This window comes from Mya arenaria, chromosome 14 (assembly GCF_026914265.1).
Source record: "Mya arenaria isolate MELC-2E11 chromosome 14, ASM2691426v1".
Lineage (NCBI taxonomy): Eukaryota > Metazoa > Mollusca > Bivalvia > Myida > Myidae > Mya > Mya arenaria.
Genome location: NC_069135.1, coordinates 15889891 through 15913072, shown reverse-complemented (window position 1 = coordinate 15913072; position 23182 = coordinate 15889891). Strand labels below are relative to the sequence as shown.

At 33.7% G+C, this 23182-nt stretch overlaps 1 protein-coding gene across 3 annotated transcripts; it reads left to right on the top strand.

The window, feature by feature from the left end:
- Positions 1-1462: 1462 nt before the first annotated feature.
- Positions 1463-22004, top strand: LOC128218068 (nicolin-1-like). Of its 3 annotated transcripts, XM_052925598.1 has the most exons (9): positions 1463-1672; positions 8050-8109; positions 10954-11035; positions 11740-11843; positions 12726-12836; positions 13552-13623; positions 14171-14227; positions 18506-18610; positions 21100-22004. In XM_052925598.1, exons 1-9 carry the CDS (start codon positions 1544-1546, stop codon positions 21139-21141), a joined length of 762 nt encoding a protein of 253 aa, XP_052781558.1. In that variant the 5' UTR covers positions 1463-1543; the 3' UTR covers positions 21142-22004. The 3 variants fall into 3 exon arrangements, with proteins under 3 accessions (XP_052781558.1, XP_052781560.1, XP_052781559.1); XM_052925600.1 differs by lacking the exon at positions 8050-8109; XM_052925599.1 differs by lacking the exon at positions 14171-14227.
- The last annotated feature ends 1178 nt before the right edge of the window (positions 22005-23182 follow it).

Genomic DNA, 23182 nt, shown 5'->3' with positions numbered 1-23182 from the left:
TTTAGTTATATTTATGTAAAATTATTAAAAAACATAACTGATTTTTGCCTGATCCGATATGAGACTGTAGTTTTCATTTAAGACTTTAAGAGAAGCGGTGGGCTGCTTAAACAACTAGGGTCCCTTGGGTGCGGGGGCATTCGGCGAGGATTTACCAGCAGTTCGTCCCAGCAGGGCGGGGATTTTACCCGGGCTTGGCTGGACCGAAAGTCAAAGTCTGCTATTCCCCGGACTTGAGGGGGCGTGGTTACATTTGACTGTTGCATAAGAGTTACACTGGTTGTTATTTATGTGGACTTTATTCATTCTGACATGCCCCCTCCCGAAAAAGAAAGTACGTAGACATGACATGTACGTTAACAAAGTTCATATATTTAAAATAGACTTTGATTTATTAAACCGATTACCTTGACATATCAGGGCTGTCGGCATTGGTCAAACGGATTTAGGCCCTTAAAGCATTTTCAGACATATTTTGTATTTTTTTCACCGGCCCAACAACGACAAAACAACAAAAACACTAAAAAAATAGTTGTATTGTTTCTTCCATAAACACAAAATATTAAACTGACAACAACAACATATCGTCTAAACGTGAAACCGATGTAAAACTTCGTACTATTAAATAATCGTTTAGAGCGTCAAAAAATACTTGATATGGGTAGGGTCTGGCAACAAAAGTCACAACAATTTCGTTCTTTCAATACAAAACAGCAAAGCCAATTAGCATTTTTTTACGATTTTACCATAACTGTGAGATAATTTGGATGCTACATTTTACATATAATGTAAATACTAAACCGAATACTAAAATTTATTTAATAGTAAATACGACGTCAGTCATTTGCGTGACGTAGTGATGATCTATGCAATGGTCTCTTATTTGTAATGCGATGCAAGCAACAAAATGAAACTACTCAAACGAGCACTAATTGCTCGGTTTAAAAAAAAAATGATGTGGTAAACGTGGTTAAAACTGGAATGTAAAAATGTACGTTTCAAGATCCACTTCCATCTAACTACAAGAAGACTGATTCCTGTTATTCCTGTTATTCAATGCAGCTAGGAACATGTAACCCCCCTCTAACAATTTTTCAATATGCTTTTTTCTGGCGACATAATCTTTTCTTTTTATCTCTTGAGTCATCCAGGGCAGGTTCCAACATGAGGTAAGTTTCATAGTCCGAATGTTCCAATTTTGAAATCAACCTGACAGACAAATACATAAATCAATATATCAGATTCCATTTTAGTGTATTTTTTTAAGAAATGAAATTCTATAAAAAGTAAGAGTAGTTACACGAAACATGGAAATAAATGTACTTTTATTTGATATTGATCTTGTCGAGATACGTACGGGTCCTCGTCCTGCAGGATATGTATTGCAAACTTCACTCTAGTTAATAGTTGAATGTAACCTGCAAGCTTGCGTTAATTTTCCTTAGGGTTAAAATACGGAATGTCAAGGTCTTATTTTGGGCTTCTTTGGCAACAAAAATGTAAAATTAATATAGTTTTCAAATAAACAATTAGACGAGAAAAAATGGCGGAAAGGCCGCTGCACTGCACAATTAAGAACCCAGTCCTCATCACTCTGACTGACTTGAAATCAGAATTCCATTCCGGTTGCAGAATAATTGATGTTTCGTTGTCAAATATCATTAACCCAGAGGTAATATGTTAAATCTTGGTCTTAAAGTTAAATTGCTGCTATTAATCGTTAGCATGGTAAGCAATAATGACATTTTCTTTTTTGCTGTTGCAACAGATCTTATGTGGATTTAATGTTGATAATGAATGTAGAGCATCAATGAAATAAAGAAAAGCAATAAATCTCAACCTAATGAACTTTTTTAACTCAATTTCCATGAAGAGGATAACTGTTGTTGTTCACCAATTTTTAAACTAAAAATTACTGGTATTAGAAGGGTGAAAAACGAAGGGTTTGACAGATAATAAGTGTCATAAACAATTTTTTGCATTAAAAATTCCCTGGTTTAAATTCAATAGTTTTTATCCCATTGCTATGAAACTTGGTCAGAATACTTTGCATGTTAGTTTAAACATATTTATTTGACAATAATAGTGAAAAAAGTTATAAAAAATTATATTAATCACTCTTATTGGCTTGATTTTACTTGGTCTTGTGTTATAATTTACCCACAACCCTTAACGCGCACTCGGCAAATATCGGAAAATTCCGCCGAATCTCTGATCGGTGATTAACGGCGATCTTCGGTTATTTCCGCCAACTCTGCTAATAATGCCTTGTTTGTTATAGATTTAATTATAATTAATAACTGTTATTTTAATCAGATTCAATTGGACTATTATCAACTCAAATGAAAGTACCGCACATTTGAGTCAATTTTAATTAATGTTTTCCTACATGTATATATTCGGCCGATGTCGAACGTCTCGAAAAAGACCACACGGTTAGATCTCGGAATGAAATCCCGCTGCACGCGTGAGTTTGAGATTATCGCATTAACACAGATGAGAGTTGCAAATCCATGGTTTATAGGTCCATGGCTTTACTAACAAAATCACCCAGACAAAATACCAGTGTTGGCACATAATGGCATAATCATTAACGTCAAACCACATATTGAATTTTGAAGTATCCAATCAGCACAATAAATCATGGTCAAGTTGTTCATATGACATTGTGGTCTCCAACAAACTTCTTCTCACTGTTTATTTCTTAGGGACGAAATGCTTAGGTTACTGGTCTCCTATATCACCTCACACAACTTCCAGCCAATAACAAGACACTGAGATCTCTTGATGATTTTAACATTGACCAGCTGAAGCCAAGTGCAAACCTTCATAATCTTCAGGAGTACATGGTCACTCTAAAGCCTTCACTTCTATGTGAAATCACTGACTACCATTTAGACTTGAACCATAATAAATACATATTATATATCTCAAATATGCCTGACAAAAATTATGTCATGGAAACCTTCAGGACTGACCATAAAGCTGTCTGGATTGCTTTTTAAGTGTTTACCATCATCATTAAGACATTTACCATTTATATAATACACAGAGATTTCAGTAAGTTCCAGTTGCACCATATTAAAAAGTAAAGTAACCAACCAACTACTACTTATTCCACAAAAGTTTCACTTTTTTCCAAATTTGAAACTAGCCCAATTGCCATTTGAACAGTCAATTATGCCGGCAGCCATTTTTTATTGATTACATTGCCTACAAACAGCACATAGAACCTATCAATATCAGTGCACAACTGCAGTCAAAACCTATTGGCTCAATGTTGCCCGGACAGGCCAAAATACTTCCAGCTGCGTGAATATCGAGCCAAGTGGAAATGCTTACAAAGAGTAAAACAAAATTGGTCCTTTACATCCAGTTTGAGCCAACAACGAAATCGAACTAAGTTATATAGAGTCAATGGGTTTCAACTGTAAAATTACTTGCTATTCTATATTAAACACTTAAACTATTGTTGCGATCGGGAATCTATTTTGTGCACAAATTACCCGCAAACTATCAATTACATGTGTCTATCATTCATACAATTCAATCAATCCATTTCCCGAACTTTACCAATGTTTTTTAAGGAAAAAATTTTGTTTTTGCCGTTGCAGTAAGTTAAATTCGCCTATATAGAAAATTATTAAGGCAATAAGTACATTGTCATGCCTTAGCAGTGCTCCTGATGTGAATAAATATTCATCAATTTTTTACATTATTCAATTTCCTTATATATTGGAATGGAAGCCAATGGGTTTCGACTGTAAAATCACTTGCTATTCTGTATTAAACACTTAAATTATTGTTGCAATCGGGAATCTATTTTGTGCATAAATTGCATTTAATTTTTAGCTCTACTGGCCAAAGGCCAGAAGAGCTTATGCGATGGTAATGTGTACGTAGTATGTGCATCCGTGCGTCTGTAAACAATTGCTTGTGAACACGATACAGTCTTCAGTTTTGATTGTATCTTGATGAAACTTGTACATAACATAACATAACATTGTGTTTATTGTAATATAAGGCCACCAGCCCAGAATACATGTAACAAATTGTAGTATTTAGTACGTCAAATATGAACTATATTGGATATTTATAAAACATGTTTTATGTTGTTGCACAAATCAAGCATATCAAAGTAATGGTCATATACAAATATATGTAAACATATAACCACACACACACACACACACACACACACTCACATATACATATACCGGTAGATAGTTCCATTTCATGTATTAGTAGTTGTACAATAAATTATCTGTGTAAGATCAGTTGCTTTCTCAAATCGAATGCTTTATACACGAATTTAGTTAGCGAGAATATCTCACTAGTGGCATCAGTGCACATTATATTATTGAACAATTGAAAGCTTGAATGAGTGAGCCAGGTAGTCCGGAACAGTTCACGTCGTAAACCATCGTAAGAAGGACAGACCAGAAGAAAGTGGTACTCATCTTCTATTACATTGTAACCAGTACTCGAGCATAATGGACAGAATCGGATTTCCCGTGCAATATTCAAGTGTCTTCCTTTTTCTATCATAAGCGTATGACCTGAGCATCTTAAGTTTGCAAAAAAAATTTCCAAGGATATGGTAGGTCTATTGACAAATAACGCTCTGGGTCAACAAGAGTTTTATAGTGTTTATAATGTTCAGCTTTTGGTGACGACTCAATATTTGCATACAAGTTCTGTATGGAACAGTCTTTCAACCTGTTCGTGAACATTTTCATGAATATGTTTGGTTGACCAACATCTTGCGCTATCCATGCGTATCCAAAGCTGTGTTCAAATATGATATTTTTAATGTGTGTTGCCCAACTACTACGACCAGCATTATCCATATTCAAAAGCATAATGTAACACTGACGTGGATATCTATTACTGGTCATGTTCATAATTTTGATCCAATATCTAACACATTTTGGAAGATAAATTGTCAGCATTGGTAGTCTACCACACTCGCTCAAAGCAAAAAAGTTTGAAACTGTTCTATTTAGCCCACACAGTTTCTTGCAGAAGTTATAATGCACCTTTTTCTATGTTCTGGCAGTATTTGTATCCCCAAATTTCTGACGAGTAACATAAAATTGGCGTTACCATAGAGTCAAATAGTTTAAACGCATCTTTGATATGAAAATGACCAAAATGATTTTGGTAGCGGAATATAACTGAAATTGCTTTCGTTGCCTGTTTTGAAAGATGATCGGTTGTCATAGTCCATCTTAATTTAGGCGTAAAAAATGAGCCGAGGTACTTATATGATGACACAACTTCAAGTTGTATTTCCCTGTACCACCATCTTTCATAATGCCGCAATGTGCCCCCGTTTCGGAAAACCATTACATTTGATTTGTCCGTATTAATGTTCATACCTGTGCTGTCACAGAACCTATCGATAAGGTTAATTTGAGCTTGTAGATTACGGGCTGTATCTGCGAAACTAGCAACATCATCCGCAAACATAAACGCATACAAATTTCTCGTCTCCTCCGTGACGTAGATTCCATTTGGTGAATGTTCTTTGAGTACGTTTATGAGATCATTCATTAACAGTGAAAATATTCCGGGCGACGAGATGCATCCTTGTTTGGTCCCTATTTCACAGGGGAAGTACTCAGTTAATCCACAAGAGAGTTTTATACACGATTCAAGTTGCCCATACATTGATTTAAAAATATTTATAAATTTTCCACGAATTCCCGATCTGTACATTGACTGCCATAGTGTATTGTGTAAGCAACCATCAAATGCTTTAAGAAAGTCGACGTAAAATACATAGAAACGACCGCCCTTTTTGGATAAGTATTTCCATTTATATTGGTAGTATCATATATAGGTGATCGTTCAGGTGAAACATAAGTGAAAATCAGAATAATCTCGTTTTGGAGATATGTTAAAGACTCTGACATATGCAGAATAACGCAATCCTCAAACGTTTCAAATATCCGTGTCAGATAACTAGCAACCCAATATTTTACGAAAACTGCGACACCACCTGATCCACGCCTATTGCAACAGTTTCTAAATGTGTTATAACGCACAAAGCCATCAAGAAATCCATTAAACTCATCTTCTTGAGTTTGCCATGTTTCGTTGAAACTTATGATGTCATACCTTGAACAAAATTTTATAATCTCACAGGAGGTTAAATATTTCTTTAAGCCCTGTATATTTAGTGAAGTAATGTTAATAAGATTATTAGAACATCTATTTACATCAACATATTCTGGGCCTCGGCCTGATTCCTATTTCGCAACCAAGACTGGCTTTCTTTCAACAAAATCATATTCGTATTCTTGATTGTCTACAACAAGTCTATCATATTTAAAATACGCTTTCTTGCCGTCCTTTATACAGTCTTGTAAGAAGGAATACAGTCCGGTGCGAGCTTTAACGGTGTTTGCCGGTAAATCTTCAACTATTCGTCCATTTATTACCCCAGATTTACGCTTTGAACGGAAAGTTTTTAACACTAGGTCTCTCTGGTACAACTTATCAAATTTTACAAGAACCGGCCCGTCGGTACTGGAGCTGATCCTGTAAACATTTTGAAACTCAAACCGTTCATGTGTAAGACCTAACGTTTCCGATATGTATTTCCTAACTTGTTCAATGGTCTGGTCCATTGTTTCGCCAAGAGTATGTGCCAAGCCATAAAATTTGAGATTGTTTTTACGTAATTGCGTCTCCAAGCTTTCGTGTTTTTTCTCATTTTTTGAGAGCTGTTCCTGCACTGATTTAAGTTCGCAAGATAAAACGTTAACTGTTTTACTTAGTTGGTCATTTTGTTCTTTTATCATCCTATTTTCTTGTTTTACCTCCCTTACGGATTTTTCAAGACCATCGAACTTACAGTTTATTGACTTAACTTCAGATCGTATTTCAAGCAAAACGGACGCCATATTAATCTCAGTGGGCTCAAAATGTACGTTCTGTTCAACATCAAGTTCAATATCATCAGCATTTTGAACGTCTTCTGTTTGAACGGTATCTATATATCCATTACAGCTGGGATCCTTTCGAAAACCAGCCAGATCCACCCATAAATGCCTAGATTATGGGCCATGAAAGTTTTAAAGAAATGCTTTCTATTTTTAGCCAGGTCTGCATGAGCGAATTCTATTTTTAGCCAAGTTTACATGTACATGTAAATTCAAGTCTAGAGTTAATGGAGACAATTTGCAAGTCTAGGATTTTGAGAGACAATTTGCTTTTTGCTTCTGCAGTCGATTTTGTGAATTGCTCTGCCTTGTTCTTGTTGAAAGCCCAAAGGCCATTTTTTAGCTTTAAGTTCTGTAGTTTGCGCATTCATCTTAACAAAATTGGTTGTGAATGTTTAAGTTATGCACCTGGTGTCATTACTGGCCACACCCAGGATTCACAGGTTTGGTAAACATAAATCTGGAAAGGTTTGAAATTCTTTTTGTGTGTTCGTGCATCCATCTCAGCACAATTGATTGTGAATGTTTGTTCAAATTGATCAATGTTGTCCTAGGATGCCCTTGACTTTGACCTTTTGACCAACTTTTTTTAACTTTTAAAACTACAGAAATTTTTACTATGAGTTCAGTTTTGAAAGCATTTTTTTTTCTCAGATGACTTTTACTTGGCACATATTAAAATAGTTCATGCAACTAATCTGCTTACAATACTTTTTGGGCTCAGATGTTGAACGTTCTACGTTTTCAGGTAACCCAAACACAAAACATAAACTATATGTCTGTTGCCTTTTACCCATACATACATGCTCTGGATTGATATGACCACAAAAGCCATGCCAGTAGAGCAAAGGCCCTTTTGGGCCTCTTGTTTTATGGAAATCATCATAGATAAACCTGCAAACTATCAATTACATGCGTCTTGTGTTCATACAGTTCAATCAATCCATTTACCTGAATTTGACCAATGTTTTGTAAGAAAATAAACTTCATAGTATGCTACAGGTGCATTGCATTTTAAGTCATATTTGTTAATTTGTTACCGTAATGTTTCATGATAAAAATATTTATTTAAAGGTAACTCATTTTATTTCCTCAATAGAAAAGCCAGTTGTCATTGAAATCTAAATCAAAAGCCAAAAAAAATGATGAAGTTGAAAGGGTAAGTAATTGCACAGAGTGTAATGGAAGAAACTACAATGTAGATAAAGCTTTTGTTGTTTATCCTGCACCAAGTAGTGATCAATATTCCCATTAAACAAAATATTTTTCAAATTTGCTATTAAACCTTTTAGCCTGAAATTCATAGGTAAACATTGATTTGTATAAGAAATAAAGATACATGTACATTAAAGGCTTCCTTCTTGACAGAAATAAACTCCACAATTAATGAATTAAATCAGTCTAACACTAATTAGCCAGCATGTCCTTTTGGTTCCATATTTCAGACTATGAAATTTATAATTAAAAGGGAAGTAACATAACGGACATATTTGTTCTCATTGCTAACAAATTATTTTGATGATCTTCTTTTATTTTCAACAACTTTGTGTTGAAATAATTTATTCTCATAATGAATTTATTTCCATAGTGCACTCTTTTCAAGTTCTTAGTGTTCTTCTATTAATTTCTTGAACATTCTCATAATGAATTTTCTTTTTTTTCGGCTCCCATATGTCAAGAAGGAAGAGATCCAGTGTTGTTAGTGGTTGTGCATTATATGCATAGTATACCATGTTTTAATACAATTGTATTGAATTTTACAGTGAAAATATTATTTTGTAATGTGTTGTTCATGGAGCACCTCAGTTAATCTTAATTATGTATGATATATGTACCTCCTTTGGTTTAGTAAAAAACAACAATGTTGTGCTATTGTCTTTGGCTAGGTGTTGTCAAATAACTTATGAAATTAACCAGAAATCCTTCAGGGCTTGAATGATTTTAATCATGGTGTTAATTGAATGTTTCAGAATTTCATATATTGCCAAGAAAGAAAATAAAAATACTAATATCGTCAGTAGATACTTAACAGACAATGGTTTAAATATTCAGAACTTTGGTTAAGTTAACGACGTTGTTATTGTCATCATTGTTAACTTTCAAATACTTTCTTTTCTCAAAGTGTTATGTGATCTGCAGTACTTCTTACAAGATTTAAGACAACTGTTTCAGTTGTTCTTGTGTTTTATTTAAATATATGAACATATCATCAACAATTTAACGTTTAAAACTTGACAACTATTTTATTCATCACGCTGTTGAAGTACGCTGTTGAAGTCAAGTCAATATTTGTTTATTGTCAGATATAATGTAACGTATGCCATGTATAGCTTTTTACCTGTTAACTTTAATAAAGTTCTGAACAATCAACCCACGTGTGTTATAATATGAAGATGTGTAAGTTGAAAACAATATTTTTTGCAGCTTTTTCAATATTGTTTAGGGACTTGAAGGAAACCATTACCGGTAATTGCAACATTATGACTTTCTAATAAGTTTGACATGGGCAGGCTGGCCAGTGGTCAAATTTCTGGAACTTATCATGCAACTTTTTAACATCAGTTTAAATGTCTTTTAATTAATTTTACAGAATAGAAAGGTATGTACATGTATACTCAATATTTATTTTCACATACAGTAGTGATATATTTAATTACATGGTTTTATTTTACCAGTAATGTATATTTTATTTTTGCTGCTGCACTATGTTTAATCCACCTTGATAAAAATGAAGGCATTTAAAGTGCATTGTCATACTTTAGCAGTGCTCCTGATCTGAATAAATATCATCTATTTTTCACATGCTTCAATCTCCTTATTTAGAATGGAAGTGTTTTAACAATGTACATTTTTGCATGAATTAGAATGTTGCATGATAAAAGAAACCTTTGTACCTCATATTTTATGACATTGTTTGTGGAAAAATTCTTATATTGCTTTTTGTTGAGAGCTCTGCCCATCTATGTAGATGTAAGTTGTTGTTCACTTTTGCTTGACTAGACCATAAATATGGCATAAAACGGGCCAGCCCCGCTTCCAAATTAATTGTTTAGTAAGCAAAAGTCAACAAAACCTTGCTAATTAATAGTGGACCGTGAAATACCTTTATACAAGCCAGAGCGCATGTATGAGCTGTTAAATGAACAATTCTTAAAACCAATTTATGACTAGACTTTCTAAGTCAGTTGAAATGTGAATCATACTGGTGATCCAATATTTTAAGACATGTATAGATATTCTGGTTTTCACAAGCTAATATTCCGATACAAACAAATTAATACCGTTTTGATGTACACACGTTACTTCTGAAACAATAGAGTCATTGGTCTGTTACAAGAATTACAATAGCTCGAAATTCACTTTTTGTTTGTACCGGCATGGGAAAACCCAGTTATGTGATATATAGCTGTGGCATGAGCATCAACACTTAATGTAGGTAATCTACGAAACCGATCTTTCCTTAAAATGGTGCTTTTATTACCATTGAAATTAATTAAAAATCAGTGAGGCACAATAATTATAAGAGTGTAACAAGGCAATACTTGTTTAGAGATTATGGTACAGAATTGTTCAACCCGCACCTGATGAAGTAAGTATCAACATGTTGCACTGTTGACTGTTTCCTGCCGACAGTTAAAGTGCAGCACATGCGCACAAAATTGTCAACATGTTCACAGGGATTTCATTGTTCAATTTTGTAGTTATTTCCCATTTAATAGTTCTGAGTGGAAAGAACATGTTAGTATTGTGTTAAATTGAAAAAAATAGTTGTGTTACATGTATTTTTAAAATAAAAGAAGTTATGCAAAAAAATTATATTTAGTTTTAATATACTTTTGATTGTCTTTTATTTAATAAACTTTTGTTTTCCATTGTTAAGTTCTTGCAGTATACTTTGTTTGAACCTAGATGTGACTTTAGATCGAGTAACTCTTAAAATAACTGGATCACTTGTCCATTAATATGGTATTGTTACTAATTCGCGTGTCCGTGCTTTTTTCAGGTGGGGGAGATCCATTTCAAGAACAGCTATACAGCATACCTTACAGTTAAGGCTAAAAGCAAGATTCAAGACAGCAAAGATGGTAAAAACACAGAATTCATATATTCAAATTTGTTTATACATTTTCACACTTTAATGGAATTGGTATTCTCTTTTAAAATTGCACATTTTTAGCTCGTCTGTTTTTCGAAGAAAAAAAGTCGAGTTATTGTGATAGCCTTGGCGTCGTCGGCGTCGTCTGCGTCTGCGTCTGCGTCTGCGTCGTCGTCGTCGTCCAAAAACTTTAACCTTACCTCATAACTCAAAAACCGTTCAACATTTTCACATTAAACTTGCTACACGTGTTCCTATTAACACTATGCATGTTTATAGCAGGTCATATAATTTTGCCTTTAATTAATATTGAGTTATCCCCCCTTTTCGACTTGGAATTTCATCAGACGAGCGTTGGCACCCACTCCGCGGTGCTCTTGTTACCTCTTTGGTTGAGATTCTGCGATGTGTACGGCTTGTAAATTATGAAGCACCTATACATAACAAACTTGAAACTACGATAGTGAACAGTTTGGTAACTTCGTTTTACGGTGAGTTTGGTAACTTTGTTGTACGGTGACATTGCTGTAACCAAGAAAAACATGTTTTTGTTCACTCAAAGCTTAATTTAGCTGGATTTTTGAATTGATTTGTAAATTTCTTTAGTTTTTCATTCAGACCCCACCCCATGCTAGTTGACATCATAATTTTATACAATTGTTTTGGGAAGTAATAATTTGTTTGTACTTACAGGAGGGGAGGTTAAGTGGCGCACATGTGTCCGGAAGATGCGACTGATGCCCAGCCCACATGTGGAGGCTGGTTCCCAGGATTTCTTTGTAATCACCAGAAAACAGGTTAGATGTACAATGAACTTTGAGGTGTGTGGCAATAATATGAAATAATTGTTGAATTGGAATTTCTCTGAACACAAGCGACGACTGGTATTTGTGATGTAATGATTATTGAGTAGAAGAATTGTCACTGACAACATGAGGTTGGTTACTATCGAAGTTGTACTCTTCAATCAAGGTCCATGTGACTATAATCATGTACATGCTGATTTAATATACAAAATAACAAAATGTTATGTTATTTTAAAACAAAATCATATAAAACATAGAGGATTTTCATTGCACATATTAGTTTTTGTAGAATATTTCCTTCCAGTTTAATAGTTTATACCTATATTAATGGCATCATTTTTACACAAAAAGTCAATAGAAATGAGTTTGACAGTATTAATAATTTGAAAAAAACAAACTTAAAGAACAGCTCAATCTCTTTGTTGAGGGAATCAAATTAAAAAAAAAAAAAATTTTTCATAACATTACTCCTGTAAATTTTGTTTGGAATTGATTTAAAGCTGCAACAAATACATGTAAGTTCCATATGCAAATGTTTTTCAAAAAGAGAACTTACATTAAACACATGGAATCTGTTTAGTTGTATGGTTTTAATTGATTGCCAACTAACTCAGGTAATATATCTTAATGACTTAATGATTTGTTACATACAGTTCAATATAAAAAGAATGCATAAGACAAAGCAGTATAATTATAGTCTCAATTATTCTCTGTCAGATAGTAACTATAAATATTTCTTGAGATTCTTTTCAATTATTGATAGCGCTTTAGGTCCTACTTTTATATAACAGGTATATGACTTGGTTTTGATCAAAAACAACTTTGATTGTTTATTTGGCATTTTGTTCATATATTTAACTTTTAATATTTCAGATGTCATTTGACTTAGTGAATGTCTCGGCACTAAGACTTATTCTACAGCAGCCATCACCAGTTTGGAAAGAGTTCAAAATTGAGGACTTGAAGATTTTCAGATCTTCTGAGGTACATTGTAATGTAGAGAAATGTTATTGATCATGTGGTACTAACTGGATGGTAGGGACTGGACCAATGAACACTATGGTTTAGGTTTTGTATAAACAAAAATTGAAGTAATTTAAAAACTAAATAGTTTAAAAAAAATCTTTATATAATAAATGAGATGTTATCATGAGTATAAATGCAACTCTGACATCCCACCTGTCTATCTCTCTATACATCCGTCTGTCTGTCCACTTGGCAGTCTCTCCATCTGTCTATCAACCTGTCTGTCACTCTCCCTGTCTGTACACATGTCTGTTTGTCCACTTGGCAAGCCCTCAATATGTCTATCAATCTGTCTGTCACTCTCCCTGTCTGTACACATGTCTGTTTGTCCACTTGGCAAGCCCTCAATATGTCTATCAACCTGTCTGTCACTCTCCCTGTCTGTACACATGTCTGACCATTTGGCAGTCTCTCCATCTGTCTATCAACCTGTCTGTCAACATCTCTGTCTGTCCACTTGTCTGTCTGACCACCTGACTATCTGACCTCTTGGCAGCACCTCCATCTGTCTGTCAATCAACCTGTCTTCTGTCCACCTTTCTGTCTGTCTGCCTGTATTCTGTAACTGTAAGGTTGGTGCCATATCAAAATATGTTTGATGTGTTTTTATAAAAATATATATATTTTTTTTTTTTACTCATTATCAAAGCATTCCTTGGTGCGTGTTTTTCAGAGTTCCAGACCAAATCCACTCCCGGCCTGGTTGACAGATACCCCAGACAAAACTACCCGTAAAAAGGTTGAGGTGAGTTATTTTGTGATCTTGCTAGCTTTCTTTATCAGAAATTTAAACTGAATCTTGGGAGTCATTATTTGCATGTACTTAGGGATTTTATTATAATTTTTCTTGGGGAAATCCATATTGTATATTGGAAGCTGACTTCTTCATCTTTGTTTAGTTTATTTTGACTCCGTTATTAACAGGTTGACATTTACCATTTTTATTTAAATATATATATACTATTTAATACAGTTAATGTAATTTCTCATCATCTTTCTCATGTAACATTTTCATTCCTTGCTATTAGTAATTAATTGTAAGAAAGTGCATTGGTTTTACTTCATTGGATTTTAAATTCAGCAAAATAGTCAATAAACTTAGTCTATATTTTTTAATCATATACATGGAGTTGATGAATTTGTAATGGTACGTTTATGTAGATATCTGTTACTGATAATTTTATAACTGTGGATTGGTTTACTTGTATTAGACAATGACAATCTCATTAAAGCTGCTTTGATTATGATATGTAATAATATTCATATACCATATTTTCTGATTGTAAAATTAGCAATCAGAGGAGGACTGGTATCCTCCACCGGTAGTAAAAAAAGATGCTGATATAATGGTAAGAATACTAACACAGTTGTATGTACTTTTGCAACAAGCATACATGTACAAGTGCACCACTGTAGCAGTGACAATGACATTTTGTGTTTAATATGTATATAATTATTGTATGTAAAGCCTTAACATAATTTTTATCCTCCCTTCTGCCTTTTTGCAAAGCATGACCAACACATAGGGATTACTTTGTACATCGTCATTGTGCTCACACTTGCCTTTCTGATCAAAATATTTTGATCAACTTAGAGAAGAGTCTTCAAACTTGGTAGGCATGTTGATCAGTAGGTCAGTAGATGACCCCTATATATTTTGCAGCGAATAGGTCAAAGTCATGGTGATTTTTATAGATTAGCTATGGATGCTTTCGTTTCTGATAACAAAAGCTTTGAATGACTTGGTGTAAGCTTTTATTTGATATTCACATTGGTCATTGCCAGTAGATGACCCCTATTGATTTCCAGGTCAAAAGATCAAAGGTTGTGGAAACCTTAACTGTAGAAAATTTGGGCAGTTTCATTTCTGATTAATAACTTAAACACCTTAGGGAAACAGTCTTCAAACTTGGTACATGCACATTAGTAATGGTTACTTTTATCCCTATTGACTTTGGGGTCATTAGATCACAGCTATGCTGACCGTAGAAAACTGTGGGCATCACATTTAATTTATTTGATTAAAAGCCCATTAAACTGTGCACTATGAATTTACAAATAAAAGTTGCTTTACCTGATCCAAATAATACTCCAGAATATTTAACAGAAGGGAGGTTGTTAATTTTATGTTAAACATTGTGTCTAAATCATGTATACATGTAGACATCGGTGTTAGTTGCTTTACCTATATGTCCATGCACAGTCATAAATATATAACTGAGGGGTTTTTCATTTGTAAAATTGCACACAGAAATACTTGTAATAATCATATTTGCTGTACATTCTTATTTAGATTATTCTGACTGTATTTCGTAATACTCATATTTAAAGTCAATAAATACACATGTATAACAAACATATAAAATTTGAGTGATAAAACTTTTACTACTTGCACATTTCTTTCAAATTAATCACGTTATGCTTCAAAAGAACCATTGTTTCTGATATTTTCATCCTTTTCCTAAAACAATGCAATGAATTGTGGTACATCTTATTTGGGAGTTATATTGAAACTTTAAATGTTGAGGAGTATTTCTTCAGAGACCAACTACATGTACATTGTTTTTTTTATGAATGTACTGCAAATTTTGGTATATAAAGGTTGAGATAGATATAGAAGAATTAATTTGCAATGCCTTATTTAGAAAACTAACACTCTTTTCCCTTTGCTTTTAAGGAGGTGTGAATTATTAAACATCCATTTTCTGTCTAAATGTATGAATTGTACAATTGTATTATTTTTGTAATCTTCATGAAGTTACGCTTTAGATATTTCTTCTATTAAAACTTGCTTATAGAACAGTTTATATACTATGATCTTATGAAACACTTTCTATGACATATATATATATGCAAATTCAAAAAGCTATTGTGCTCCAGTAAACATTAATAGTAATACTATTTGAGGTTTTCAAATGATGTATAAGTGTTGTGTTGTTCCATTGTGAGTAGTGTTATTTCTGCAAGACTCCTACGGGTATATAAGTATATACAGAACATCTAAGGGCAAAGTATTCCTACATGTACCTACATGTGTGTAACCATTCTAAAAAACAAGAACTAACATTATCAACAGCAAATTGTTATTCATATAATTATACACATTATTCATTATATAAACACATCAATTAACTAATATTGTCTGTACATTCTTAGTTCTATGATGTTTCTACAACAGTTTGTATTTTATCTTCATCATCAAGAAATTCAGCACCCAAAATCACAAAAATACTTAAACAAATCTCAATCTCAGGCTCAACTAATTTTACCACAAACTGGGTAACATTACAGTTTATTAAAACTAATAGAAGTTTGTACACCTTTTAACAGTGCATTTTCTCAAAGAATGTGACGATTAAATCAATTGGCCAAGATTCCAAAGAAAGAAACATAAAGCATTATTGAGTACAATCTTATTTTTATTTTTTTTTAACAATTACTCAGATATATTTTTGGCTCAAGAATAAGCTTTCTTTGAAATATTGACAAATGTTTTTATCAACACATTCATGATGGTTTGAGGAAAGTTGTTTTAAAAAATATTAAAAACGTGCAAGATCTTGAATCATGCTTTGCTATTGTGGTAAACTAAGTTAAGACTGATATTGAGATTTGACTGGAGAATTTTTGTGATATTGGGGCCTGGGGAATCATATTTACTAACATGATATTGAGGCTGAGTTTAAGACTCAAGCTTTGAAATGTGATTTTTTAAATATAACAAAATAACATATACATATTTTTGGGGCAAAAAATGTGTAAATAAATATTAAACATGTCATCTGTAATAGTTCGTAGAAATTGTTATCAGTATTGCACTCCAAATAACTATTTTACAGTGAAATTAAGATTTACAGCTCTGAAATCTTAAGATCAAGCTCAGACTCCAGACAATAGTTAATATGGACCCTGTGTTCATTGTATTGTCAGGCGGTTCTTGAGTAATGTTCTGCATTACTAAATGTATGATGCTATATTTTTCACCATTCAATGCACAGGAAACATGGGATTTGGTAAGAACAGACATAAGAACAGTCTCACTGTAGATATAAGGTACATGGTGTGAATATACATTCTTTTTTTTCATACCAATTTCCATCTAAAATATTGCATGATATAAACATAAAGTATGGAAACTTGAAGAACATTTTATTTAACACACTGTGTGAACTGATTCAGTACCATACAGTAGCGTATTGCACATGCTCAAATCTACTTCCGCAATACAACATGAGAGAAAAAGGATGGTTGTCGTTGAATTAAAGGTTTTGGAATGAAGTATTATTTTCATCTTTATTGTAAAAATACTTTCAAGGTATGAAATAAAAGAAGTTTTATGTAAGGTGCTTTATCTGTGGGATTGTATCACTTCTGTTTGTTTTTTGGGTAAAGACATATTGCACTTGACCCTCCGTCTCATATGATATGGCTTAGCGCAAGCAACACAAAGTGATACAACCACACAGATTAACCAACTCACCTAAAATTCCCTATGTATTATACAGTATGTTTTTATCAGATCTGAGCATTAGGTACTCACTGTGAACTAATTTGTCCCTCATAAATTATTGCTTAACTTTGCTGTAGACATTAGGCATGTTATTAGAATGGTAGTTCTCCACCAAGTTGGTTGAAAGCACATGTATAAAATGTCATGTAGAACTATGATTCTTCGGTGTGCAATTTAAAACGGCCCATATTCACTAAATGAATTGAGTCTGAGTTTCAGAATTGAGCTCAGAAAAATGAATTCCTAATGGTTTATAGGGTTTAATATAACATACTTTGACAAAAGTAGTGTGTTTGTTGGTAGAAAAGATTATTTGCAACATACAGCTGTTTGTAGCAACAGTTTTGTTTCTTGAGCCTCAAACTCACACGGTACTCAAAATTTTAGTGAATATGATCCAAGGCCATCTTGGCTTTCTTGTCATGCTAAATAAATGAGAAAGCTACTTGCTGATATTTTAAATAGACATAGTCTCATATGTACACGGTGTGGAACATATATTGCTATGTGTGTATGGGTCTATTTAAACAGCTCCTCTTTACATTAAAAAATGAAACCTTAGTGTTTACGATTATGTCTTAACCAATTGGATTTCTTGAAAAATGATTTGAAAATGTTGGATGAAAATGACTGCTAATATTTTACTTAGTCATACATTGGTTTATTATCAAACTTGTCAATGTGCAAAGAAAAAGTCAAGAGGCATTCATATAAACACTAAGAAATGATGTATTATTAGTTATTCTGATTCACTAAGCAATTAAGTCTACCTGGTCTACTGGGTTTATGCGGACTTCATTGTTTAGTAAAGCAACAATCAATGCAATTATAAATGCAAAATCTTAAACTTTAAATTTTGAGTGCATAATTCATCGTTGATTATGTGAAATATTGCTGTTGATATGAAGAGTTCATTAAGCAGATCTCAAAAAACATGTATTGACAGATGCTTGCATTATTAACTTTTTGATGAATAAAGAGTTCTTATTGCTTGGCAATACAACTAAAAAGAAACAAAAATGTAAGAACATAATAAGAGTTCCTTATGCACTGGAATATGTTTAAGTAATTCCCAACCTATGTCTTTTAAACTTGATTGTTGGTTTGTAAATTTCAGGGAGTAGCAAACCTGGAGTCCCTTTCTTCAAGCCTGCAGCAGTTATGGGCCCTGTCGGAGGAGGTGTCAGCGCAGCAAACAAACAGGGCACTTGGGAGATATGAGGTGGGTGTGGCACTTCCATGTACTTGTTGGGCTGTTTATTCACATACATGTACTGGTTGTGCTGTTTATTCACATACATGTACTTGTTGGGCTGTTTATTCACATACATGTACTGGTTGGGCTGTTTATTCACATACATGTACTGGTTGTGCTTTTTATTCACATACATGTACTGGTTGTGCTGTTTATTCACATACATGTACTGGTTGGGCTGTTTATTCACATACATGTACTGGTTGGGCTGTTTATTCACATACCTGTACTGGTTGTGCTGTTTATTCACATACATGTACTGGTTGTGCTTTTTATTCACATACATGTACTTGTTGGGCTGTTTATTCACATACATGTACTGGTTGTGCTGTTTATTCACATACATGTACTGGTTGGGCTGTTTATTCACATACATGTACTGGTTGGGCTGTTTATTCACATACATGCACTTGTTGGGCTGTTTATTCACATACATGTACTGGTTGGGCTGTTTATTCACATACATGTACTGGTTGTGCTGTTTATTCACATACATGTACTGGTTGTGCTTTTTATTCACATACATGTACTGGTTGTGCTGTTTATTCACATACATGCACTTGTTGGGCTGTTTATTCACATACATGTACTGGTTGGGCTGTTTATTCACATACATGTACTGGTTGGGCTGTTTAGTCACATACATGTACTGGTTGTGCTGTTTATTCACATACAGATACTGGTTGGGCTGTTTAGTCACATACATGTACTGGTTGTGCTGTTTATTCACATACATGTACTGGTTGTGCTGTTTATTCACATACATGTACTGGTTGTGCTGTTTATTCACATACAGATACTGGTTGTGCTGTTAATTCACATACATGTACTGGTTGTGCTGTTTATTCACATACATGTACTGGTTGTGCTGTTTATTCACATACATGTACTGGTTGTGCTGTTTATTCACATACATGTACTGGTTGTGCTGTTTATTCACATACAGATACTGGTTGTGCTGTTAATTCACATACATGTACTGGTTGTGCTGTTTATTCACATACATGTACTGGTTGTGCTGTTTATTCACATACATGTACTGGTTGTGCTGTTTATTCACATACAGATACTGGTTGTGCTGTTTATTCACATACATGTACTGGTTGGGCTGTTAATTCACATACATGTACTTGTTGGGCTGTTTATTCACATACAGATACTGGTTGGGCTGTTTATTCACATACATGTACTGGTTGTGCTGTTTATTCACATACATGTACTGGTTGTGCTGTGTATTCACATACATGTACTGGTTGTGCTGTTTATTCACATACATGTACTGGTTGTGCTGTTTATTCACATACATGGACTGGTTGTGCTGTTTATTCACATACATGTACTGGTTGTGCTGTTTATTCACATACATGTACTTGTTGGGCTGTTTATTCACATACCTGTACTGGTTGTGCTGTTTATTCACATACATGTACTTGTTGGGCTGTTAATTCACATACATGTACTGGTTGTGCTGTTTATTCACATACATGTACTGGTTGTGCTGTTTATTCACATACATGTACTGGTTGTGCTGTTTATTCACATACATGTACTGGTTGTGCTGTTTATTCACATACATGTACTGGTTGTGCTGTTTATTCACATACATGTACTGGTTGTGCTGTTTATTCACATACATGTACTGGTTGTGCTGTGTATTCACATACATGTACTGGTTGTGCTGTTTATTCACATACATGTACTTGTTGGGCTGTTTATTCACATACATGTACTGGTTGTGCTGTTTATTCACATACATGTACTTGTTGGGCTGTTTATTCACATACCTGTACTGGTTGTGCTGTTTATTCACATACATGTACTTGTTGGGCTGTTAATTCACATACATGTACTGGTTGTGCTGTTTATTCACATACATGTACTGGTTGTGCTGTTTATTCACATACATGTACTGGTTGTGCTGTTTATTCACATACATGTACTGGTTGTGCTGTTTATTCACATACATGTACTGGTTGTGCTGTTTATTCACATACAGTTACTGGTTGTGCTGTTTATTCACATACATGTACTGGTTGTGCTGTTTATTCACATACATGTACTGGTTAGGCAGTTATTTACATACATGTACTGGTTAGACTGTTCATTCAGTTTTTCTAAACTTTCAGATTATCTAAGATGTTGGAGTTATTGCCCTTTAATTGTTTGTAATTGTTCATCATTTACTTGTCATGTAATGCTCCATCTAAGAGTGCTTGTGCTTTGTTTTCAAGAAAATTAAAATAGTATCATAGTAGCCTTGATGTTGTCAATGATTTTAACCATAACCTGAAGAAGTCAAAGCTGACTCACTAAACGTTGTGTAAAAATCTTAACAAAGATCATATTTACTAGTACTGATTATATGTCTAGCAACTCCCTCAGTATCCATCAACATGACTGTGTGTGTGCCAAACTATAGATCAATTTTAGTAACAAATTGCAATTCTTGTTTTCAGGTTGATGGTTGCTATGAAATCAATTTGCTGTCATACACTTAGCGGAGAACCTGCCAGTTATACTAATGGACCAACAATATGGACAGCAGTTATTTCTAGTTCTGTTCCTCGTCAATGTGAAATGCAATATGAAAATACAAGTGAAACAACTTCACTGACAAAAACAGTTCTGTTACCATATTGCATATAAAACAGCGAACTTTTCATATATTGATAATCATCTGTGATAGGAAGTTGACTGTGATTATTGTTGGAAACATGCATGCTTCACAGTTGTATATGCATGTATAATTATGAAACTACCACTTTTCCAGGAATGTAGATCTGAATTGGAAAATTTTACTAAGTTGATACTTAGTTACATGCAGGTAGATTTTTTTAGGTCTATTAACAATACAATTCTGTTGTTATAAACACATTAATCTGGCTGAGATTTGTATTTAAAAAGTAGACTCTAAAGATGAAATGTTTTCTCAGCCCTTGAAGTATAGTAAGAAGCAGTGCCCTTTTTAGAAGACATAGGGAACTACAGTAAAAAAACATGTACAATATATTTATTATGTACAATTTATTTATTATGTACAATATATTTATTGTCATTAGCATGGGTTTGTTTTTTGCACAATGTCCCCTCTCTGTTTGAATGAGGCTCTTGCCAGGTAGCCATTTCTGAGTAATAAGTGCAATCATTAAATACCTAATTACAAAGCATGTACAATCTGTGTATTTTGTTATGCATATTGTTTCTTGCATGACGTAGATTAAGAAGTTAAACCAAATGCATGTTTTTTATATCAGATCGTCGGATCTGAAGGTCTTAGTATTTCAATACTAGACCGAGTTACATGCTTATCTTTGTTATGATGCTGTGTTGGTATTGAATTATAATAAAGTTTAGAAATTGTACAAAATGAGCTCATCCATATTCCTAGTTAGTGTCTGCAACCATGGTACTTTCTTCCATTACACTTCATACATACCGTGGGATAATCGACTGACAAAGTCTCGTTTTAATGAATATGCATAAGGCAGGAGAAAACTCTTCTTCCAATGAATTCGCATGTTACACTCTATAAATATTGTTCAATAACTTTACAGTGTCAGTAGCCTCCGTGGCCGTGTGGTTTTGACTATTGCCACATATTATTGTACTGAGAAGGCGGACCCGGTTCAACTCTGGCAATTGCCAGAATATCAAGCGTAAACCATCTAGTACTTTGCGGAACCAATTAAACTGCCTCATTAATAATTCATGAACATGAGATTTCCCTAGCCAAATTGCCACGGTACACAACCAAGCATAGCGTAGTGTGTATTGGGGGGTATTCAACGATTTGGTTTAAAAATTTATTTGTGGTATTACCGCATGTACTAGGAAACAGGTTTACAGACCACCATTTGCAGGCAGGGCGCATCTGGCCCCAATTTCTCGAAACTTCTCAAGTCCCTTATAACAGGATTAAGCTAATCTCACAGTTTTTGTTGTTCTATAAAATGTGTTATATTTACTTCTATAAGAATTTTTAGAAATTATGTAGCAATAATCTGTATGATTATCAGAATAAACCATATTTCATTTATCAAAATCCATTTTCAGTATGTATTTTGGCTAATTGAAATAAGCGACTTAAGCCTGTTAAGCTTAAGAAGTTTCGAGAAATTGGGTCCAGAAGTTTATTCAGCACTATGCAATTTCTATTAGACATTATAAGTATTATATAGCTCTGTAAATATCTTAACCACATCGCTCACAATGTCTACTGGCATTGTATCTTTGACTATTTCCTGTTGTTTTACACACCTTGAGCCTATGAGTATCAAACTTGTTGTGGGCATTCAATCCAAGACTGTGAAGTTTGATAACAAGCCAAATTTAATACTATAGAAATTGCCTTGGTCCCCATTTCAATAAAGATCTTACGGTAGTTTATTTTGCTTATCAACTGAAATTTTCTTCGTGCCATATTTATTTTATTTTAGTACATAATTGCGTGAATTTACCTTGATTGAGATAAAAATTAACACAAAAGAAACTTATAAAATATCAACTTGTTAACATAAGTTTAATTTCAACAGATATAAG